Here is a 25,438-nt window from a genome sequence, read left to right as displayed (position 1 = left end):
ATTTTTTTTTGTGATCTTTTGAATCTTTTTAAACATAAAAATTTAAAAGGGCCGGTTCAAAACAATTCTATTCAATTCTGAATCGCTTTAAAAAGCGATTCGGGTTTAGAAACCGATATGGACAACATTAGTTTTCATTGTCTCATATCTAGAATTTCAAAAAAGTGACGCATATTTTGCAATTAGCTTAAATAATTGGACCGAGATGAAATTTTCGAAAGAGGAAACTACAATTCTCCTTGTTGCGAGGGAGCACGCAATCTCAGACTCCGCGTTGTAGAGAGAGAGAGAGAGAGAGAGAGAGAGAGACGATCATCATCATCACATCCATCACCCATTGCTCATCATACATAAGACATCATCGCCATACATCATCATCATCATCCATCTCCTTTTTATTCCCCGTCTCCTCCCTCAATCGCTCGCTCGGTTTCGAAACCCTAGATCGGCCCTCTCTTCCTCCCCCATCTACGTCCTCGCCTCTCCTCCTCCACTTCCCTCGCGCCCGATTTCTCCTATCCTCTGGTGATGGGCGTCGATCGAGCCCCATTTGGCCCTATTCAGGTCTCAATTCGCTCCTATTGGGTGATTCGCTTCGGCATCGTTTGAACCGTCGATTGATCGTCTCTTCATCTTTATCTTCGTTGGATTCTCCGATTGATTGACAGACACAGAGATATATATACGTATATCTCTCTTTTTCTTGGGTTTTTTAGGTTTAGGGTTAAGTTCGGGTTCTGGATTGAAGTGTTGTTCTTTGGCTGAGAATCGTGATGGAGCCTCGCGTTGGTAACAAGTATCGTCTCGGCCGGAAGATCGGGAGCGGCTCGTTCGGAGAGATCTACTTGGGTATTTCTTTTTTTCCCATTTTTGGTGGCTCTGATTTGATTCTTTTGTTGTTAGGGTTGGGGCTGGGGTTTTGATTGTGGGTGCCTTTGTTCCAGGGACGAATATACAAACCAATGAAGAAGTCGCTATCAAGCTTGTAAGTTTTATATCTGTTTTGCTGATTGAAGGTTTTGGTCCTGTCTTTTCGGTCTTTGAATTGGTTTCTTTGCTTGTTGTTAGACGTTAGGGTTTATGTATTATTTATTTTTTTTACATGGGTTACATTGATTTCCTTTTGTGGAACTTTTTTGGCACGGTCTCTTTTGGGGTTACTGCTTTTCTGATTATGGTTTCATGTGACGTTTTAAAGTAGAAATTTAACCTTCTCTGCAATTTCCAATCTCGGTTGATCAATGGTGATTCCGTTATCTTGGTCTTGCATTTGGATATTTCATAGTTCGCATTGCATTTCAACTCTTTTATTGTGGTTGATAAATTGAATCATTTAAGAAAACGGATTGTACATTTTGATGAAGATCTTGCCTTTATCCACTAGAATCCGCAAATTTTTTATTCCCTTGTCTTTGGTTTCATAGACAGTAGGTTTTGGTTGCGATTGGGCTTTGCATGAATGGTTGTATAAAAAATTGACTTATTGACATTTTTCTTTTTATGGTGACATAAAACATCATCTGTAGCAAGATGGATAAAATGGATGCATCATTTAGATCTTGACCTAGGAAGGGAATTTATTATATGACTATAATCCTCATAATGCGTGATGAAAGTACTTTGACAGAGTATTGATATGCAGAATTTTGTTACCACTTCCTGTAGGTTTAGATTCTTCACTTTTAGAAACTAAGGATTTTCTTCATTCTTCTCATCATTAATCATTGGAAGAAAGCCATCATTAATAACCTAATTTCAACTGAAAATTCAAAAGTTTAGTTTGTTTAGATGGGTGATTAGATAGGCACCTAGATTGAAGGGTTCTAATAGTTGGAATAATATATACAATGTGGAAGACTTCAGAAGATGGGGATTGGAACATCATGCAGAATTTAAATGAGAGACTAGATAAAGGTCCATCTTTGATGCGTAATGATTTTGATATACATGCGTGCGTGTGCGCACACCCATTCACTTCTTCTGCAAGCATTTGTTTTTTCCTGAGTATTGAGACAAGTTGCAAGAACTTTCTTTTTCAAATGATTAATTCTATCAAGAGAAGTAGTGGCCCACTGACTCTAGAATAGTATCATTATCGTGGTTGTCAAAGGCGCTAGGCGGTGAGCCCCCTAAAAGGACTTGGAGGGGCCTAAGCCGGACTAGGCGGACTAGTCGGTACCCCAAATAAAAAATAAAAAAACACAAAATATGTAAGCAAACTGCTAATATTAATAACAAACATGTATACAAAATAAAATCAATCAACCATAAGCAATAGACAAAACATAACATGTCGTCGAGCACTGTAAAACAATTATATTAAATAATCTGCTCAAAGAAATGAAGAATAAATAAACAATTGAATAAACAAACCATACAACTAACAATGCAAATGAGCAATATACAAAAAGTAAAATCATGTATACAAAAAAATTAACAAGTCAACAATAGACATAATATAAACAATAGACAAATAAGAAGAAAAAACGAACAATTGAATAAACAAACCATGCATCAAATAACCTGCTCAAAAAATTTAAGAACAAATGAACAATTGAATAATCAAACCATACAACTAACAATGTGAATAAACAATATACAAAAAATAAAATCATGTATACAAAAAAATTAACAACAATAGACATAATATAAGCAATAGACAAATAAACAAACCATACAACTGATAACCTGCTCAATGTAAGTAAAAGGCAAGTAGGCAAAGACACAAACATAACTCAGAAACAGTCAACAGGAAATATAACTTAGAAATATAACTCAAAAACATAACATCAGATAGCTAAGAAATATAACTCAGAAACAGTCAAACATATTATATATAAACAGATTATTTATATTATAAATTACATTACACAGATATGGTATTATATATATAAACAGATTATATATAAATTACAGTACATACACATATATATTTATATATAAATTCAGTATATATAATATGTAATATGCTGAAATACAGTATATATAATATAACAGAAATACAGTATAATTAACAGGAAGAAGAAAAAAAGGAAGAAGAAAAAAATGAAAAGGGAAGGAAAAGAAAAAAAAGGAAGAGATAGAGATAGAGATAGAGATAGAGAGAGGGTGTACCTCTTGGTCCTCTTCTTCTTCTTGCATAAACCAGAGAGAGAGAGAGGCACACTTCTTGAAACAACCTGAGAGAGAGGCACACTTCTTGAAAAAACCTGAAAGAGAGAGAGAGGAGAGAGGGAGAGAGTGTGAAAAGGGAAAAGGGGGGAATTAGGGCCCCCTTTCCCCTTTTAGATAGGTCATTTGGTCAACCAAAACAAATAGGACCGATCTAGGCTTAAACCTAAGCAGTCCCAGCCTAGGCGCTAAAATAGGGCCCCACCGCCTAAACCTAGTTGCCCAGGCAGTGTGGCTGCACCTAGGTTGCCTAGGTGCCGCCTTTGATAACCATGATCATTATTAGAAGGAGATGCACCATTTGGGGCAGACATTTCCATCTATGTCTTATTGGCACTTTTACTCCCATTATCCATGTTAGAGCGTTTAGTAGTTTATGCCTTCAGAAATCCATTTTCAGTAGGTAGATCTGGCTATTCTTAGAAGTTGAAGGATTTGAAAAGACAACAGATTAACTTTTCTCTCAAAGGCAAAAAGAAGTCTTCTGGCAAAGATTAACTGATTAACATTAAGGGATAGAGAGATGAAATGACAAATAATTGCTGGTGCGGAATTTATTTCTCTTGGTGGATTTATTAGATTCATAGAAATGTCTATCTTCTCTGATAAGATTAAGGGTGCTAGCCAGTAAGTTATCAAAAGTAATGTTGGGTGAGATTCTTTTTCTTTTCAAAGCTAAAATGTGGAAGCCCTATGTAAGAGAAATAAAAAGTATAGAAACGTGAGTGCATATGAGTCCATGCAGGTTGGTATGTCTTATAATCCAATGGTTAAGACAAATCTTGGTTAGCCATATTAATTCCTGATCTAAGAGAACAGCTAAATAGTAATTTAAATGTCATAGCTTTTGGTGCAAACCCTCTAATATGATCTTTTACCAATGGCATAAAATCAAGATGGCTGCATATACCTTATATTTGGTGGTTGTGATATATTCTTTATGACAATGGTAGTTAAATTCATTCATTAGGACGTTGGGGAATGATGGGAGTTTTGAATAAGATTGGATAACTCGAAAAACACGAGTTATGATCTTTGAGTACTAAAAAATATGACATTTTAGAGACATTTTTATTTTTTTAAATTAAAAGAACTTAGAAAGTTATGAAGCATGAATTCCAAGGAGTAAAATTAGAAGTTATTGATTTTTCCCCTGATATCTCCCTAGCCATTTTTTTGGTCACCTTATTATCCACTCTCTCTCTCTCTCATAAGTACACACATGCATGCATGTACATAAACACACATATCCATTCACCAACCCAATATGTAGAACTGCCCTAATTTTATAAAAGCATGCTTCTTTAAATTTGTGAGCTTCATAAGCCCATCTTCTCATTTTTCTCCTCTCTTTTTTTCCTTAAGGACTTAAAGGAATTTGGAGCAGTAATAGAGCTTTTTGGCTAGCTATGCACAAGGATACTCCATTTCTGCTCCCTTTCTATATCCCCTTTCATGCCAGTCATATTAAAAACTTCATAGAACAGCCATAACCTCGTATCCACAAGCATATCCAAGTGAGGTAGTTGGCTAGCAATAAAATGGAATTTAATGTTTGCATGGGAGAAGTTGCTGACTCAAATCCCCCAAAAGAACCTCTGACTGTGATTGACTTTTTCCTTGACTTGGAAGTGGATCCCATGTTTATAAGTGGATATGTTTTAAGTGAGTCATTTTGACTAACCAAACATAACCAGAGGTTTTGTTGTAATACATACTTTTTTCGAGTCTAGCTACAGATTAAAACAAAAACTATACATATCAGTTATTTGTAAACGATTTGATGTTGCTTAGCTAAAGCAAATTGTCAACTATTTTTATTTTTTCTATATTCTTCTTTTGTTTATTAGTCCAATTTTTGGTACTTTTGATGCTTATCTTTTAGATTTACCCACTTTGTATTGTACAACATGCATTACATGATTCTCACCACTTCTGGTGTCTGCTGCATGAGCTTAATGTCATGAATGATGATGCTTTATCTCTCTAATAGGATCTATCTTTCCTATTTCCTTTGACAGGAAAATGTTAAGACGAAGCATCCTCAGTTGCTCTATGAGTCAAAGTTGTATAGGATACTTCAGGGAGGAAGTAATGACAATATTTACTTCTTATTCTCCCTCTCCCTCTCCCTCATGTTCTATAGTTGTTTACTTGTTCCTATTTGTTTTTATGTTTTTAGCTGGAATCCCAAATGTTAGATGGTACGGAGTTGAAGGTGACTATAACGTTCTTGTGATGGATCTACTAGGACCAAGTCTTGAAGATCTTTTCAACTTTTGTAGCAGAAAGCTTTCATTGAAATCTGTTTTGATGCTTGCTGATCAGATGGTATGGTTTCAATTTAGTCGTTTAAAAGAATGCCTTTTTTGTGGTATTATTTTAACTTTTTATTTTCTACATTAGATCAATCGAATTGAATTTGTTCATGCCAAGAGTTTTCTTCATCGTGATATAAAGCCCGACAATTTTATTATGGGCTTGGGAAGGCGAGCAAACCAGGTATGCTCTTAAGAGAACTCTCAGTGTTCTTTGTTCAGATGGATGAAATGACACATTATGATCTGCAGGTTTACATTATTGATTTTGGCCTCGCTAAGAAGTATAGAGACACTTCAACACACCAACATATTCCTTATAGGTAGGACGGATTAGATTTCTATTTCTAATCTTCAACACAATATATTTTAAATGCTTTTAGGCTAAAGATTTGTGTTTTTTGATTACATATACCCTTGAATATTGTTTTTATCAAATTGTGATCTTTAAGTTACTTTTTTTGTTGTATCTGTGTGCTGTATGGTGATTCTATGTCCCTGTTTGTTTCGTATTTCTGCTTATTGTGCATAAATAATAAAACAAATAAAGTTTATGAACAAAACATCATTATCATTTATAAACATTAACATTGTTTGGATATGTGGTATATGGAGGGCAGTGTTAAACATGATAGCATAGTTGACAAACCCTTGACTTGTGGGTCATAAGGTCGACTTAGTAACTCAGACGGGTTAGGATATAAATTTTCTTTAGTGCTTTTTTTTAAAATAATACTTTAAATATTGAATATAACACTATGTTTTGTACAATGTGAATGCAAATAATCAAACTCCAAACAGCAAATTCACTAAATCAAAGCATCAAAAAACAAAAACTACAAAATATCTGCATAGAAAATAAATAAGCTTCATAACTAACATAGTTGCATACATAAGAACAATAATGAAAATTGTGAAATGAGAAAAACCTTTAAATGTGCATGGTGCATCGCCTCCCAGAGGCAAGCCTTGTAGAGAGATAGAGCAAGCATCAACTCGCCTCACAGTGAGGGAAAGTGGGGGCAAATACGATTGTTACAAGGGAATGAGTTTCTTGGATGGGATGGGATGACCGATGAGATCTTGTGTGGATGAGCAGACAACATGAGAGGGTTTGAAGTCGGTGATGCATGCTAGTTGGTGGGGGCAAGGTTGCATCTCACACACCCTCGAGAAGGAAGAATCAATGAAACCCTAAAACCTCCCAAAACGCGCTAAAAAGGAAATTGAAACTAAAGCACCTCATTGTGTTTCCTGCATCAATACCCAATAAAACATGAGACAGAGAAACAATACCAAGAGCTACTCGGGCCTGCTGCAAGTGAACCCGAAGCGAGGAAGATGAACGGAAGGAACGAGGAGAGATGGGAGGGGACGGAGAGAGAGAGAGAGAGAGAGAGAGAGAGAGAGAGAGAGAGAGAGAGAGAGAGAGAGAGAGAGAGAGAGAGAGAGAGCACTGGTGGCACAACGGACGGTGGCTGCTGGCTATCACCCTAGGGTTGGAGTTGCAGAAGGGGCGAGAGAGAACGACAAGAGGCGAGAGAGAACGAGAAGGGACGACATACCTTTCTCGAAAAAGAATCTGACTTTTAAAGTGGTGAACCGGTTCATATCAAAATGAAGCGGTTCAAAATGGGAGATGACTCAGTGAATCAATATTGATTTACAGAGTCGTGTCTCAGTCTGGAATCACCCGATTCAAGATTGAATAGACTGACTCGATTGAGCCAGCCGGGTCGAGCTATTCCTAGCCGATCCACACCCAAACCTGGCTAAAATAGGTTTGGGCTGGATCGGTGGACCAGTTGCTTGGCGATATGATCCGACTCGGGTGATTCCCGAGTTGGATTGTTGGGTTTGCCAACTATGCATGAGAGGAAAGGAGAGGGAGGAAAATAGTGACTGTTGTGGGTAGGGCTACTAATGAGCCAAACGAACCGAAAGAGGGTGTTCAAACTCGGTTCATTTTCATGGTTATCCAAGCATGAGTTTCTCTTGTTAACAAAAAAATATGTTTTTTAAATTGAAAATAAAAGTAATTGGACTCCAAACCTATTGAGCCAGGTTCAGACGAGCTTATTAACATAAATTGTTTCAAAGTTGTAAGCAATAGGATTTGAACTCTAAACTTATTCGTTGCAAGGAAAACACTTCAACCATCTATATTCTATTAAAATAATATATAAAATATATTTATTAATGAGCTTATATGAGCCAAACACTTTGTTGCTCATTTTCGGATTGCCAAGCCTATTTCCTGAGTTTAAATGACCTCTCTATGAGCCGAACATGAGGAGAGCCATGAGCTGCTTCTTTGGTTTCCAGCCCTAGTGGTGGGTGGTTGTTTAGTGGAGGAAGAAGAGGGTGGTGGTTGTTTAGTGGAGGAAGAAGAGGGTGGTGGTGGGTCGACAATGAGGGTTATAGTGTTGGTAGCGATCGTGGTTGAAGGGTGAGATAGGGAGGATGGGACCGTGGGTCTGGGCCTTGGTACGTGGAAGGAGAAGGGAGGATGGTAGTGGGTGGATGAGGATGATGGTGGCAATGAGGTGTATGCAGAGGGGATAGGAGAGGTAAGACGAGTCGTGAGTGATGGTGGTGGAAAACGTAAGAGAAGGGGGGGGGGGGGGGGCTGAAGGGTGGGCAGGGGTCCATGGGGTAGGTGTAAGGAGGGAAGATGGAGTAGAGTTGCCAGTCGAGGAAGCGGGAGTGGGAAGCGATTCAGGAAGTAGAGGCGGGAAGTGAGATATTTCTAAAATTTTAGAAAGCAAGAAGTGCAGAACGACTTATAAGCGAACCGGAAGTGACCTACGAATCAAATCGTAAGTGAACCAGGATTCGAAGGAGAAACAAAGAGGGAAGCGACCTAGGATTTGAGTGGGAAGCGAATAGGAATCAAAAGTGAAACAAAAATGTAATTATATTTTTTCTAATTTACCAAAATATAAGATTTCTGTTATCATTGACAAAATAAAACATGAGTAGATGATAACCTTAAAGCTGATCTATTAAACTAAAAACCGAATCATATATGCAAGTGCAGCCATTTAACAAATGCATTCTGTTGCAAGCATTTAATAAATAATACATGAAGAAAAGTTCATAATTCATATTCTTGTTGCAACCATTTACCAAATGCATCATGTTGCAAGCATTTAATAAATAATACATCAAGAAAAATTCATAATTCATATTTCTGTTGCAACTATTTAGCAAATGCATCATATTGCAATCATTTAATAAATAATACAGCAAGAAAAATTCATAATTCATATTTCTATTGCAACCATTTAACAAATCAGTAGTGCTAAAAACAAACCATCATAGGGAGATAAATAGAGCACACAACAGTAATCAAATAAGATTTAAGAAGAGTGGAAATGTTTGGTGAAGGATACAAGCCACATTCAGTCACTCAAACACAATATCTAAGCATGATATTTAGTTATACAAATACCACAGTAACAACACTCAGAAACTGCATTCATGAGAGATGAGAACAACTACTCTGCACAAAAAAAAACTGTTCAGAAAACATGGCAATTGAGAGAGAGTGAGAGATAGAGAGTGAGACAGAGAGAGAGTGAGAGGTAAAGAGCAAGAGATGGAGAAAGAGTGAGAGACCAGCTATTTACTCAGGAATTTATAAATAATAAATGAAAAAGAAACATTCAAACATCCATAAAAGCACTTAAAAATATAAACAGAAATTAGTTATTTACAAATACATCCAATCATGATTTTAGGCTTTGCTGACATATTCTTTTAATCTTGGACAATGCTTCCTTGAAATTGAAATGGAAAATGCAATTGAAAGAATGCATTTTTATCTCATTTCTTTGCATATGAAGTCAAGGTGCTGTGAGTTGTTATTTGTTGAGGTCATAAGCATCTTGAGGCTTTGAAGGCAGTCAAGTTAGCAGTCCAGGTTTTTTTCCCCCTCATATGTCCCTTAGCTGACATCTTCTGTAGATAATAATTTGACAATTTGGTTCTTTTGGCAGCCAAAAATTTCCAAAATAACATTTTTAGGTGTTTGGCAGACCATTTTTTCAAATTGGCATTTTCATAGTGCCATTTTGGGACCCCATTTTTTAGAAAATATCAAAATGCCATATTTTTTTTCAAAGGGTTGTTTTTGAAAATAATGATTGTTTCTCAAGGCCTCACTTTCCTTTTGCAACCCACCCACCCTCATAACTTACCATTGGACTGTGTTTATTGTTGCATTCATAACAACTGTTTCCCACCTATAGCTTAGACTGGAAAACGGGTTTAGATAACAACTGTTTAAATAGAATTATAATGTTGCAAGGGCAGCCCATCTCCTTTACTCAGCAATTGGCCTGTTGGCAGGTTGGTTATGTCCTGATTCTGACCTAATCAGATCTAGTAGGTCTGGGGTTTGGACATAATAGAAAGGTCCGAATCCAATCAGCTATTTGGGTCAGACTGGCTGGATCTGAGTAGTGTATGGACCTGGGCTTGGTTTGTGAACTTTCAGTCTAGGCTCATGTACAAACTAGGTTCTGATTAAGATTAACTGTTTTTCAGTGTGCAAATATAAGAAAAATTAAAATTTCTCTGCATCTTGTTTATGCTATCTATATCAGACTTGGAACCCTTCTGCCTATTTTACGTCCTGTGGGATCCAGATATGGACCTGGTAGCAGCACCTCAATCCAGATCTGCCTGGATTTGGTGCAGGTCCGACGTTGACAACCTGACTCAGCCATACATTTATGTGTTTTGCATTTTTTTGTCATTAAGGGTTTTCAGCATGCTATAGTCAAGCTTATCAGCTTGTGAAATCTATGCCTGAAAATACGTTTCCCAGCATCTTTTTCTGTTGTTTAGCTTGAATTTTTGCACTTCATAAATTATCAGAAATTTGCTACTTTTTTAATCTCTGTTCATTGTGCCGCAATCCCATGATTCCATCCTCTTCTCAATGATGTAGAGAAAATAAGAACTTGACTGGGACAGCAAGATATGCAAGCATGAACACTCATCTTGGCATTGGTAGGCTAGCTTTTGGATTAGCTTTCCTATTTTCATTATTCTTTGCATTTCATCAATCAAATTCTTTTGGGTTGCATAATAAGTGTTTTTTCTCATACAATCTGCCAAACATATTTTTCATACTTCTGCCATATATATGAGATATATTTAACTTTATTTTTTTCTTGACTGTCTAAGAACAAAGTCGAAGGGATGATCTTGAATCTCTGGGATATGTTCTTATGTATTTCTTGAGGGGGAGGTGCGCTTTCTTTATTCAAAATTCTTTTTGAATATTCAACCAGCAAATAACTCTTTTTACTCTAAACTAATGCTGGTCCATGCATGTTTATAGTCTTCCATGGCAAGGTCTTAAGGCAGGGACAAAGAAGCAAAAATATGAGAAGATCAGTGAGAAAAAGGTTTCTACAACTATTGAGGTACATATACCAAAACATTTCTGGAGTATTAGATACATACTTTTTGACGAGACTAACATTAAATTGCTTTTCCAGTCTTTGTGCAGATGCTACCCTACCGAATTTGCTTCATATTTTCATTATTGCCGTTCACTACGATTTGATGACAAGCCAGACTATGCTTATCTGAAAAGAATATTCCGTGATCTTTTTATTCGCGAAGGTTTTGTATAATTTTTTTGCTTCTTAAAAATTGTACAGTGCAATTTGCTTTCAGAAGCATAGGCTTATGCCTTAGACTTTTAGATGCTCGATTTCTACAGGATTTAATTGAAGCAACTCATATAATCATGGTAATCACCGAATTCCTTTATTCTCTCGTTGTCTGGTATTCACAGGTTTTCAGTTTGATTATGTGTTTGACTGGACAATTTTAAAGTATCAGCAATCTCAGATTGCTAGTGCTCCTCCGCGTCCTCTTGTAAGTATACTAACTTGTTATGCTTGATTACTAGTAATTATCATTGTGTTCCTGATATCAGATGTTATATCACTGTTTTACTTTCATATTTCAGGTCCCAGCTGTAGGAACAAGTTCTGGCTTGACACCGGGTGCTGCTAATGCAGATAAGCAATCTGGTATGCATAATTACTATGTATCTTCTGGAATTTTGATCTATATGTTTAAAGTCAACATATTATGATATTCGCACTTGCTAAATCATATGCTTCTAGCACATTTTTCCTTTTTTTAAAGTCAAAGTCCAGTACTTGAAGACCACAAACTGGTTTGAGGCTTGACCAATTTAACCCAACTCTGCTGGGTTTTAAACCTACTTAAAATTAATATTTGGACCACGTCAGTTAACTTTCTTTGACTATGAGGCAAATTGGCTGGAAGCTTAAAGCCTGCGAATTTACATTCTAGATTAATGGAATCAATACATTCATAAAGCTTTTTATTTTCCCATTTTATAGTATCTAATATATGTCTGTATGCTTCATTGGTCTATTAGTGTCTTATGGGTATGATGGCAAATGTTTGCTGATCTTGATTAGGTGGTGAAGAAGGAAGAACAGCTGGTTGGTCTGGACTTGATCCTTCCCGTCGCCGAGTGTCTGGGCTTGCTGTAACTTCTTCTGGTAGCCTACTGAAGCAGAAGAATCCAGTTGCAAATGAAGCAATGGTGACTAAAGATACTGTAAGTTTGACAAGTGATATCTATGCTTTTATGTCAAGCATGACAGGAAAGTAGGTCCTTGTCTCTTGTATTCTGTCACTTCACTACCCAATATGAGTCTATCCACGCTTAGTTTTTGCAAGACAGTTACTAGCTGTCTTAAAGCCCTTGCAGTTTTCAAGGTTAAAAATATGTCAAAGATTTTTCTTACTCTTGCCATGCCACAATAAGAGCATAATTGACTGTTCCAGGTTTTAAGTTATTCTTTTGTACTTTGCAGACACTGTTATTCTCTCACAAAACATTCACATATTTTATCTACAAAGTACGTTTTTTATAGATAACATTGTCTATTAGAATGTGGAGCGAAATGGGAGTTTAAGCACATGTTTCAGAGAGAAGGGTAATATGGTTGTAATTTGTTGTTGGTTTCTGCTTCCCATTTGCATTCTGAAGCGAGTGTTTTATATTGCATTTCTGTTTGCTCATTGGTGCTCTATTGTTGCGTCATGAAGGATGATGGGGGTTTTGTTAGTGAGGGTGGACATCTGCAATACTTTATGGTTTCTCTATGGTTAGCAAACTTTTGTTGTCTTGGAAACCATGGTCACAGCGCCTTGTGATAGCATTTGTGAGGTGGTGAGAGTTTTTCTTAGGAGAACTTGAATACAAGTGGGTTTTTGGGTAATTCTTTTTTTATTTTAAATTAAACCAACTGATTTAAATTGGTAAAAAAATGAGTTTTCAAGAAATCGACATGATAAAATGATAATGTTAGTCTTTTATCTATGTTATCAATGGTTGATGTTAGTACCAGGGCCTTCACAGGAAGCAGATTCATACTATGTTATAGTGTTGTGAGGGTTTTTTCTTTTTGGATCAAATAGATGAACCTCCCCATTCTTTTGTCATCTACTTTGGTTATGCTGAAGTTTGCTGTGTCCCAGCTTTCACCTTTATCTAGGTTTATTCCATCAGTTGATTTATTCGTCTATTTTTCTTTCAAAAAGGATTTACACATTGCTTGTTGAAAGATTTAGAATCTAGATTAAGCCAACTGAACTTTGATATTTGTTGCATATCTTTTTCTTGCTTCACTACCGGGTTATGCATGTACATTTGGTTGTGTTCCAAGTGTTTCACATATAACTTTCAGTAGTAGATGCAATTGTTTATGTACTTGAAACCCTAGAGGATGGCCGGTTCAGAAGTACGTATATAGGCAAGCTGAATCTGCAGACTGCAGTACGAAGTAACAAATTGTAATAGTACTTTCTTGAAAAAGAAGCCGTTTCTTAATAACTTACCTGTGACAATTCTTGGATAATACACTGATACTGTACTAACTGTAAATGTAATTTTGTGTTTTCACCTGTGACAATTCTAGCAATGCACGATCCGCATGATGTGGGTGGTCTTGGGTTTGAGAACAATGTGACTATACCAGACAAGTTGCACACTTTCTTTGTGGTTCCTACTTTAGTGAACCATACTAGCATAGTAGTTGTAGTTACCGACAATAAAATGGTTTGACCGATTTCATTTTCTTCTTGAAACTTGCAGTTATCCGCTGCTGCTTACATAGGTAGGTCTGGAGGCTCATCAAGGCGTGCTGCCATCTCAAGCAGTCGAGAAGGACTGTTAGGGACTGAAGCTGACTCTTCTCGGCATAGAACCACAGATGCAAGTCCAGGTGCATTCCGCAAGGTAGTCAGCGGGCAGAGAAGTTCTCCTGTTGGTTCATCTGAACCAAAACGTTCATCAGGCAGAATCACCTCCAACATAAAGAACTACGAGTCAACTCTCAAAGGCATCGAGTCTCTGAATTTCGACACCGAGGAGAGGCTTCATCTCTAATGAGCATTTTCAGCTTTCTGCACAAGCAGACTGTAAATCTTACTGGTGCAGTGGTGTACTATACTCGTAGAGGAATATTTTTTCTATTTATTTTTTCTTCAATTTCTTTTTCATTTTGAGTGAGTTGTCGAAGGGGATGGTTTAAACATGAACATATAATTAATTGGGCTCCCTAGGCTGGTACTATTAAATAAAAATGGAGGAAAATAGGTCTAGTGAGCCAATCAAATGTAGTTTGTTCATGTACATCTGAGTTGATAGGCATGATTCCTGCCATTTCTTCATAGTCTAACCCCAATGTCATCCTACGTTCGTATACTCTTTTCCTTCCCTCATATTAAGTTGTTAACTTAGGTAGACTTACCTGATATTTGAACATCATTTGATTACCATGTATTTATTCTTTTTAGATTGTATAAAAATTCTTCAAAAGGATTTGGGTGCGTTTGGGTACTTTGGAGAATTCTCATGGAAATGTGAAATTCTTTATCCAAAGAATTATCAATAAGAGAATTCTCATTTTTTAGATTTCTAGTGTTTGGATAACTTGGATTCCCTCGTTTCTCCTTCAAAAAAAAAAGTTTTTCTTGAAAAAAAATCCTATGTTTTATTTCACATCAGATCTGATACAATTGCATCTTTATATGTAAAAAGTTTGTTCTTTATGGATCCAGTATTCTTATTTGCATTTCAGATCTTTATCCGTCTCATTGGATATTATTCAGTTTCACATTTGGATCTGGATTTACTGCATGCATTTTGTAATCAGGTTCCGATCTAACATGATCTGACCTGTATCTGACCCATTTGCACCCAGAGAGAGAGAGAGAGAGAGAGAGAGAGAGAGAGAGAGAGAGAGAGGATCATCAAGGGTTTGATGGGTTACAAGAATTAGAGTAACTCGCAGAGTTGGGAATTCTAAATAGAGAATTTGAGGGAGATGTGAATTCTAACTACTTTACCTCAAAACGTACCCAAATGTGAGAATATGAATAGATAGGTAACATGAATTCTCATTTCCTCAAATTCACTTGGACCTTTATTATTGAAAAAGGATAAAAGTGGCATAGTTGTGTGGTCTTGGTGGAGCTGCTTTTAGAAGGTGCATTTTCAATATCATTGCACTTCGACCAGCTTGGAGGATTGATTGGTGGTTAATTATCCTTTCAAGGTTTTTGTTCAAGTCCCTGCTTGCATGTTCATGTGAAGCATGGACCAAGCTTTATGTTAGAAACCAGATCCATGTTATTTTGATCTAGAACTGGGCAAATCTTTATGAACTAAGCCTGGTTTTCTTGTCCAAAATCTTGCATTAGAAAAACGTCTTGTCTTCTATGACTGCCCTGTTTTCACCATCTCATTTATGTTGTCAAGAAGGGAAAATCAACTGGCTTAGGATTTTTTATCACACCCTTAAATGGAATACTTATTAATTTCAACATTTCCTTTTTGTCTCTTTTGTAATTTGTATTTTTATGCCAAACAAGTCTGTTATTGACGTTGTGGTGTTATATGGTTGCCTTTTGCTGCTGGGTCACAGTCATCCCAACGTCTGTCTGCTTATCAATCTGATTACGCACATAATTTTTAGCAGGAAAAAATCTAATAATTACCAAAAGTACATGTTATATGCCAACATCATCGTCTGTAATAAGGTCGATATATACTCTATACTCCACTGAAATTGCTTCATTTACAAAGCATTTACTTTTCTCAAACCAAGTCATCTCCTCTCCTACATTCCAAAAAAAGGATCCATTTCAGGGCCCAGATATGTAAAAGCTTGGTGAAAATTTAAAGAGGGCACTACAATTTATTTATTTTAATAACAGAGCTGGGGGAATTAGGACTCCCTTTTACAAAACAGCCATGAGTCAACCCAGACAAGCCAGAGGCCTGTTCATATCATCAGATAGTTATTCAACCACCCATATACCAGTGAGATTCGAACTTGCAACGTCCCCTCACATGGTGAATTGCTCAAATTGCTCCTACCAGACGGTTGAAGCCGCTGTTGGTAGGGCATTACAAGTTAAACATACAATCCTGAACTGAATAGTTTTTATCTTTGAGGGCTGGGGAGCAGATCCAGTGCCCAACCTGGTGGCTGCCCCATTATAAAAAAAAGGGGGCACCCCCTATTAAAAAAGGGAGGCCTCAGTGTACTGTCCCCTATTAAAAGGGCCGAACGCCTACCCCTATTAAAAAGGGAGGCCTCAGTGAAACCCTAGAATCCCATTTTTCTTTTGGTCTTACCTGAAGATCAATGAATTCCCAACAGCATCAAATTCTCAAGCTCATCCAAGCGTAGATCTTGGTTGTCATACCATCCCGGTGGTGTTGTTTGATGTAAATTAAAAGGGCTCAATTTACATTAAAACTATGTTATGCTAAAGGAAAGGCAGTAAAAAGTGAAAATTATAGAAAACTCAAGAAAAACAATAATTTTCATTCATCAACTCTCTGACCCCCCTCAAATCACTATAGTGAATATTTATAGGGAAACACGATAAACCTTAGATCTACTTTGGATCTGAGATAGATTAATTACATAAAAAATCCAATTTTAAAAAAGATTCAAATAAAAATTGTAAACTAAATTCAATCCAAATGAATTTTTATGGACTCAGGTCTTTTGCTCTGGGTCTTGCATCATTCTCCCCGGGTTGGAGAAAACTTGCCCTCAAGTCTTGATTTAGCTTACGCCTTTTCTAATCTCGTTCCACTTTGTGGGTTATAAGCCCATAATATGGACTTGGACTCTTATACTGCACCACAAACTAAGTAGACCAAGCAGAACCTGCTCCAATATGTATCTAAAAACCTGAAACATTCTTTTTGAACCATCCATAATCTTTGACTGTCACTTTTTGAAGATCTGGATCAAATGGATCGAATTGATCAAAAGCTGGTTTAATCCAATCTGAAGTAGTCCATGAACAAACATTCTGGATCTTTGGCTTCGTTATCCCATGTTTCATATGCTGCTGATGTTGTACCCTAAGCAAGCTCGGGTTCTGGGGCAGACTTGGTTTAGGCAAGATGGGTACTGATGGAGTTTGAGTTTGGATAGAAGGTGATAAATAGATTGTTTTTTTTTTTGGATTAAGTCAAATGGTTCATAATAGGGTTTTTGGATATGGGGCTATGAGAGTCCAAGATGAGTTTAGAAATATCGAACAAAATGGATTTGGATTCATCACATGATTTTGGATCCAAATTTTCTTGAATTGGATCTAGGCTTGGGATGAGATCTAAGAGAGGATTTGAATTGGGCTTCAGTTCTGCTTCAAGATCCAAGGCACCTTGAAAAACTTGTTCTAAGGTTGTGAAGAAGATTTTATATAGTTTTGAAAAAATGTAACCACGAAGTCCAGCAATAAACTTAACTATTTTCTAGTAAAGGGTCTCACAATTATGGGTCCGTAGTACCTTTCTATGAAACTCTTCTATGTATTCTTGCACAGATATTGAACCTTCATAAATAAACTCGGTTTGAGGCCTATTTTGAGTGGGGCATGGTTTGAAGAGGTATGGATATATGTATTAGTAGAGTCCATTTGGGTTGGATATGTGTTTGGTTCATGCTTGGTATTTGAGTCATGATTTATTTGAGGATTTTGGTGTTTTGAGTAATAATGGGTCATGTAGGTAGGTGGTGGGGGTGTTTTGGATCCAAAACAGGGTTATAATATGATATTGTAACCTTTGGGTAAGGGTTTAGGTCACACTGGGTGGGATTAGAGTCCAAACAAGGGTTTAAATGGGTTAAAGGGACTTGAAACCGGTTCTGGAACTCTAATCTGGTTTTAAAAGTTGAAATCAGGAGTAGAGGGAGAGCAATGAGACAGAACCCGTTCAAAACTGCACCGGTTCAGTTCCAAAGTCTCACCCCACGATAGGAAGGAAAGGGGAGGAAGGTGATAGTGGGACTAGGGTTTCCACCCATCTATATCGACCTGAAACAACCACTGACGAGGCCATTGAACGATGACCAAGTGCCCTGCCAGTCACTCGTGGCTGGCGGCCATCGTCTGATAGGATCTTCGTTAGTCAAAATCTCGTCGCTGCTGGCCAAGGAGGAGGAAAAGTACAAAGATGAAGAAGATGTGGGTGGAGGGGTGAACAAACCAAATAACGGCTGGCCAGGCGTGCCACCAGTTTGAGGTGGCCAACGGCCGCCCTCTGGCGGACTCCCGATCGACCTGCTCCCTTCCAGCGATAGCCAAATGGAAGGAGATAGAAGAGCGGGTGGAGGAATGTGGTGGGGTGGGGGTTTGAGACCCACCCACCATCCTATATCCGCAGGGGCTAGCAAAGTTTAGTCGGTGGATGGTCAGTGACAGTGAGCAAATAAGGAAAAGAGGACGATAAGGATGGTGGTGGTGGCTGTGGCAGTCTACAGTAGGCAGGTGAGCGATGCGACAAGAAAGAAGACGATGCCAGTGATGATCGTTAGGGAGAAGGAAAAGTGGATGGTGGAGAAGACAGTGACCTCCGTTTGTTTGGCTGATGACATATAATCCAATGCGGCTCCCTGAGTTGAACACCCAACGCCTCTCGAAATCAACAAGATCTTCCATCGAATCAAAATTGAGAGTCAGAATCTGACTCTAATACCAAATTGATGAAAATCGAGAGGATTTACGAAAAAACTATGTTACGACATTCCAATGCATAAAATCCAAAGAAAAGCAGGAAAAAACTGAAAATTGCATAAACTAAAGAAAAACAATAATTTTCATTCAACAACTCTCTTATCCCCTAAAATTCCTATAATAAGTATTTATAAGAAAACACAATAAACCCTCGATCTAGTTTGGATCTGAGATCCAATTAAAAAAAGATCAAAATAAAAACCTTAAACTAAATTGAATCAAAATGGATCTTTATAAAACTAGGTCTTTCGCTATGCTCCTATATCACTTTTGGTCCCATTCATGTTTAGATAGAAGAAAGCTCCTCGTTGTCCTGATTAAAACCTTGCATACCTATTTGTGCATCCTTCCCATAAACATATGTGTACTTTAACAAAAGGAGGTCGGTGGCATCCTTTGCCACAAGGTGGAAGCTGAGTGTACTCTCTGGTGTGCATGGCTAACCTTAAGAGTGTTACCCCCCCCCCCCCCCCCCCCCCCCCAAAAAAAAAAAAAAAAAAAAAGAAAAAGAAAAAAAAAAGATAAGAGGGTACCTTATAGTACCAAGTCCTCCCGTAGTTTGTTTTTTTTAATGAATAAAGGCTATCGTAAAGCCAACCAATATGACTCTCAAAAAGTCATTAGTTTGTAAAAAAAGGTTGGGGGAAGGGATCCCTTGACTCTCTCTATTGCAGCCGATGGGTTGAGGCCGGCGACGTTGGGGTCACCGGCATCGGTGGCGAGGAGCCAACAACTTCTTTGTTCCTCTCTCTTGGTCTGTCTCTCCCCCTTCTTGGTTCTTCTTGTTTCATTCATCTTCTTTATTGTTTTTTAGGTATTTTTAATTAATTAGGGTTTTTTATTTCCATTGATTAAAGGTTTTTTCTTTGATTTTTATGATGATGTTTTTTTTTCCATAGATTATGGTTTTTTCTTTGATTTAAATTTGATTAGGGATTTGAATCAATTTTCTTAAATTAGGGATTTTTGTAGTTAATTTGATTAGGGTTTTTTATTTGATTTTATTTGATTTTATTTGATTAGTGCTTTAAATCATTTTTTTTAAATTGAGGCTTTATATAGTTAATTTGATTAGGGTTTTCTTCAATTTGATTAGAGTTTTTTTCTATGATTAGGACTTTGAATCATTTTTTTTATAAATAATTGTATATTTAATTTGATTAGGGCTGTTTTTTTTATTTTCTTTGATTAAAATTTGAATTAGGGGTTTTTTATTTAATTTTATGGTTTATTTTTCTTATAGTTTACGTTTCTTGGTTTATTTATTATTTATTTCTTGCATTTTAACATTTCATGATTTAATAGGGTTTGATAATTTGATTTTTATAGTTAATTTGATTTTAGAGTTTAATATTTTATGATAAAATTTCATAATTTTGATTAAAATATTTATATATCAAAAAAATATCAATTCTTATTTTTCTCAAATTACTCAAAATTTAAACATTTTTTGTTTTTAGATTCAATCTGATATCCATATTAAGAGTTAAAATCCATAATAAACATGTTAAAATACTCATATAGTTGGGCAGATCAAGTCGATCCAAAATAAGGTTAATCTACCCATTATCCATGTATGTTCATGTTGTAAGTAAAACAAACTTTGGACATAAAGAACACAACTTTTGTTAATAAGCCACCAAACATTGGATGGAGTGCAGTTGTTACAAAACAAACAAAACCTATGTTGTTGTTTTTGTTCTTTCATTCCATCCAATCTTGAACAAGCCATCAAACAACCCCTCAAAGGATGAATGCCAAATCTCCTACAAAAGAACTTGTGGCTGTTTGAAAACTGGTAGTTGGGATGGAAGTTAATGCATTTGGGATGGAAAGTGACGTAGTATTTACACATGAAATTGATAGCTGCTAAGATTTAGCAGCTGCCACTTCCTAAAATGCCACTTCCCATCTCATCTACTAGTTTCCAAACATGGTCTAAGAGATTTGGCGTCCTGTGCAAAACAATTGAAAATCCACAACAATGTTAATTTTCAATCTTTTTTTTTTTGTGGGAAACGAGAACATATCATTCATTAGACGTTGAACATAAACAACATACAATCAGATGGTCGAAGAGGAGTCAACCGTCAATGACAATACCAGATAAGGATGAGCACGAAACAACCAAAGACATTAAAGAGAGTGGAATGCCCAACAGTGTCTAGCCATGAAAAGGACATATGAAAGAACAACTTTGACTACTGCACCCAAGAATCCTCCCACACAACCAAGCCAGATAGGGACCTAGACAGAAAGATATATTGGAAAAAGGGCATTCCCAGAAGATGTGAAACTTCATTTCCTCTGCAACAAAACAAAATACACAACAGTTGGGTAGATAAAAGATTCACTTGAGTCAAGACCCTGGGAAGCTAAGCAAAGACCCTAGCACGTGGCATTGGGCTAGGACCCCACAGGCTGTCCTTAAGGAGCGGGGAGACACAGAAAAGACACAATCTTTAGCAGAAGCTCAAACCCAATGACCCCTATATGAGTCAAACCTGATCCTTTCCCTGAACCACTGCCAAATCTTCAACCAACCAGACTAGCATGATGAGCATAAAAGTTTCCAAAACCAACAACAGAAAAGGGAAACATTCATAGAGGCCACCCTACAAACATCCACCCCACCCCTATCAAGCGGTAGGGCAACAGTTTTCCACCCGACCAAATGGATCTTCCTCTCCTCGGACACCCTACACCATAGAAAGTCCTTCATCACTCTCTCAATCTCCTTTACAATTTTCTGTGGCGTCAAATAAACATAAAATAAATAGGGATAGAGCAAAGTTCCGACTTAATCATAGTGACCATTATGGACAAAGATAAATATCATCCTTGCCAAGATGGCAAGGAACTCTGCATCCGGTCCATGATAGGAATCCACTAGCTGGAGGACAGCCTACCCGTGTGGAGTGGCAGACCGAAGTATGTCAAAGTAAAATGTTTAGTAGGGCAGCAAAAAATAACAGAAGCGGTATTTAAGGTAAAACAATCAGTGGTAAAGAGCATAACCGAACACTTAGCGAGGGCAAAGCATTGCAAGATCAAGGCAATATGAGTCATCTGTGACATGGAAGCTTCCCCAAAACTTATGAGGTCATTCACATACTGCAGAGTGAAGGATCAAATAAAACGAAGCCCTCTCTTACTTAAATAAGAGAGATGTTACGCTGGGCCCTTGTGGGTAGCCAATAACCCAACATGAAAATGGGTATGTTTCATGATTTGAGCTTATCCAAAATGAAGCATGCTTTATTTTGGACAAGGCCCTATTCTAGGCGATTTTACCCGTTGGAGAGAGAGTGGGCCCACCTCTCTCTTTAATGAGTGATACTCTCCGTGAAACATGGCTACAGAGGTCATGTATGACCAACATCTCCCACTTGGTCTTGGTCATGTGTAACTAATCATGATGTAGGATTTTACCTTCTACTACTGGAGTACTTCCCTTGCATCAACATTCCTGGAATGAGTTGTGTTTTTTAGTTTCTTATCCAGACATATTTCTTTGTTAGACCTATCTTAATCCCATACTACATACATATTTTGAGAACATTTTCTTTGATATGCCCTTTGTTAAAGGATCAACAATCATATCAGATGTAGGTAAGTAGCTGACTTTGATTTCATTTCTTTCAATCATATCATGAATATAATGGTATTTTACCATTATATGTTTACTTTTAGAATTATCTGCTCCACTCTTTATAAGAGAGATGGCAACCTAATTATCACAATAAATCAGAACTGACCCATTGGTTATATCCTGCTTCAAATCATTAATGAAGCGGCTTAACTAAATGACAAATGTGGCAGCTGTATTACATGCAATATATTAAGCTTTCTGAGTATGCTGAACTACAAAGCCTTGCTTCTTATAAGACCAGGAAACTGCTCCTCCTTCGAGGAGAAAAATATATCTAGAAGTAGATTTACTATCATCTCTGTTGCCTGCAAAATTAGTATCATAATACCCAATTAATTCTAAAGAATCAGCTTGAATGCATAATTTCAAGTTTATAGTCCATTTTAAATATCAAACTATTCTTTTTACTGCTTGCCAGTGTGGCCAACCAGGATTACTTTGGTAGCGACTAACGAGGTCAACAACAAAGCTGATATTAGGCCTTGTGAATAATATAACATATATCAAGCTTTCAATAACTTATGCATAAGGAATATTTAGCCTTTTTTATCCATCATCAGGACTATCATTCTTACTCAATTTACCACAGGTGTTCTAACATGCTTATAATCACTTATTTTTAATTTCTTGAGTATATGATTTACATACTTTTCTTGATTTAAACTTAAAAGTTTTGAGTTTCTATCTCGAGTAATTTTAATTCCAAGAACATAGGATGCTTCTTCCATGTTTTTCATTTTGAACTGAGAATTTAACCATGACTTGGTTTTGACAATCATATCGTTGTCATTTTCAGTCAGAAGAATGTTATCCACATATAGTGAGAGTAACAAATTTACTCTCACTTTTCTAGACATAAACATAATGGTCAAATTTATTTGCCATAAACCCTAATGACGTAATAGCCTTATAAAACTTTAAGTACCACGGACGTGGTGATTGCTTGAGTCTGTATAGGGATTTTTTCAACCTATATACTTTATCTTCTTTGCCTTTTATTATATAGTCTTCAGGTTGCTTCATAAAAATGGTTTCCTTAAGCTCACTATTAAGAAAAGTGGTTTTAACATCCATTTGATGTAAATCTAGGTCGTAGTGAGCTACAATTACAAGAATTATTCTTATCGAGTTGAATTTTGTAACAGGTGGATATGTGTCAACATAATTTAATCATTCTTTTTGAGAAAAACCCTTAGCAACTAATCTTGCTTTAAATTTATCAATACTACCATCGGACTTGAATTTCTTCTTTAATCCATTTACATCCAATGACTTTTCTTTTCTTAGATAAATCAATCAATTCTCAGGCCTGTTTTTTCTCAATGGGCTCAATTTTCTCGTCTATGGCTTTTACCGAGTCTATTAACTCACGTGAGTTTATTGCCTCACCATATGACATGTTATCTTTCATGTCATCTATGTCTAAAGTATAACACAATTCCTCTGACAGATAGACATAATAGTCATCTAAGTAAGATGAAAGAGCTCTAGATCTTTTGTGCTCAACCTGAGATAGATGAAAAGAAGAAGATAAAGAGATTTTAGAAGGTCCGTTGTTACTTATAGGTTCTTGCGAGTCATCAACATCATAATATAAATAAAAAAGATCATCTCTATTTATTTTGAGAATAATTTTTTTCATGTTTTGATCTTTCAAGAAGATAATTTCTCTACTTTTGATTAAACCCTTATATGGGTGGTAAAATCTATAGCCCTTACATCTTTTGAGATATCCAATAAATATACACCTTATAGATCTGGTATCGAGTTTATCTCTTAATCACTTTATAACCTTTATATGAGTTACAAAACTCCATTTACGAATGTAACTTAGATTAGGTTCTCTTCTTATTCATGATTCATAAGGTGTATAGACAATAACTTTACAAGAAACCATATTTAAAACATATGTTGATGTATGTATTGCTTCTCCCCAAAATACGGTGGGTAACGAAGCATTAGATAACATATATCTAACTATGTTAAGAAGAGTCCTATTAATTTTTTTAGCCACACAATTTTGTTAAGGTGTGCCAGGAGTTGTAGTTTGCGGTCTGATCCCATTGGCTTTGCAATATTTAGAAAATTCATTTAAGGTATATTCTCCTCCTTGATTAGACCGTAAAACTTTAATCTTTCTATCAAATTGGGTTTTCGACTTCTTGATGATATTTTTTAAATTTATCTAATGTTTCATACTTATAAGTTATAAGATATTCATAACTGTATCTAGAAAAAAATATCAATAAATGATATAAAATATTGCATTCTTTATGAGTTTGAGTCCTAAAAAGACCACAAATGTGAGTGTGTATGATTTCTAATAATTTTGTTGCTCTAATAACATTTTGTAGAAAGGGTTTTCTTATTATTTTTTTTATAAATACAAGGTTCATATCTATGAAATAAAGATTTATTAAAGTCAGGTATTAATTTTAATTCAATAAGTTTCTTCATCTTTTTTAAGTTAATGTGACTAAGTCTTTGATGCCGAACATTTACATCCACATTAAAGATAATATCAATATAAGCATAAATTGAAAGATTTTTATTCATATCAAAATCATCAATTTTGAACAATCCATGATGTTTATCAAAAACTCTATCAAACATGACTCAAGCATGTTTTCCCATAGTAACTTTTCTTGGAAGAAATCTAACTTCAAAACCTTTGTCAACCAAGGCTGGAACATATACTAAATTACGTCGCATGAATGGTACAAACATGACATTAGACAATAATACATTATTTCTAGAAGTTTCAATGCGATAAGTCCTGACACTCATAACATCAGAGTAGGTGTTGTTGCCCATGTACACTCGATGTTCACCAGGCTTATACTCGACCATGTCCACCACACCTTCCTTACTCATTGCTATAAGACATGTTGCCCTAGAGTCCACCCACCAACTAGAAAGAGCTTGGTCCATATAAGAGCATTCCGATATCACGTAGATTATATTTCATCTCTCATTTTGCTGGCCATTTTTTTTGTTCCTGCCATTATTGTTGTTTGATCAGCTTCTGTAATCTCTCTTGAATTGTCCAGGTTTTACACACTTGAAACACTTGGCCTGGGAGGCGGCTGCCTGCGGCTTGCAGAATGTTGAACCTTTCTTTTTATCAAATTTGCCATTGCCTTTAAAAAAATTCTTCTTAAAATATGGATGTCTAGAAGAGCTA

At 36.4% G+C, this 25,438-nt stretch overlaps 1 protein-coding gene across 2 annotated transcripts; it reads left to right on the top strand.

The window, feature by feature from the left end:
- The first annotated feature begins 254 nt into the window (after positions 1 to 254).
- Positions 255 to 14,190, top strand: LOC149815000 (casein kinase 1-like protein 2). 2 transcript variants are annotated; one of them, XM_089988862.1, is made up of 15 exons: positions 544 to 564; positions 717 to 849; positions 945 to 985; positions 5,193 to 5,262; positions 5,354 to 5,502; positions 5,578 to 5,673; positions 5,742 to 5,812; positions 10,447 to 10,508; positions 10,686 to 10,749; positions 10,843 to 10,927; positions 11,003 to 11,129; positions 11,305 to 11,387; positions 11,482 to 11,545; positions 11,966 to 12,108; positions 13,651 to 14,190. In XM_089988862.1, the coding sequence occupies exons 2-15, from the start codon at positions 774 to 776 to the stop codon at positions 13,942 to 13,944; spliced, it is 1,425 nt and encodes a 474-aa protein (XP_089844988.1). In that variant the 5' UTR covers positions 544 to 564; positions 717 to 773; the 3' UTR covers positions 13,945 to 14,190. The 2 variants fall into 2 exon arrangements, with proteins under 2 accessions (XP_089844987.1, XP_089844988.1); XM_089988861.1 differs by having other exon boundaries at positions 255 to 849.
- Positions 14,191 to 25,438: the final 11,248 nt, after the last annotated feature.

The sequence above is a fragment of the Nuphar pumila genome, chromosome 15 (genome assembly GCF_984573655.1).
Source record: "Nuphar pumila chromosome 15, dmNupPumi1.hap1.1, whole genome shotgun sequence".
Taxonomy (NCBI): domain Eukaryota; kingdom Viridiplantae; phylum Streptophyta; class Magnoliopsida; order Nymphaeales; family Nymphaeaceae; genus Nuphar; species Nuphar pumila.
This window is presented reverse-complemented; position numbering and strand designations above follow the sequence as displayed.

Excerpts from the sequence above, each read along its gene's own strand:
- LOC149815000 (XM_089988861.1), top strand. The coding sequence starts at position 774 with ATGGAGCCTCGCGTTGGTAACAAGTATCGTCTCGGCCGGAAGATCGGG. Across the intron at positions 986-5,192 it reads AAGAAGTCGCTATCAAGCTT|GAAAATGTTAAGACGAAGCA; the intron begins GTAAGTTTTATA and ends TTCCTTTGACAG. Across the intron at positions 5,674-5,741 it reads TGGGAAGGCGAGCAAACCAG|GTTTACATTATTGATTTTGG; the intron begins GTATGCTCTTAA and ends TATGATCTGCAG.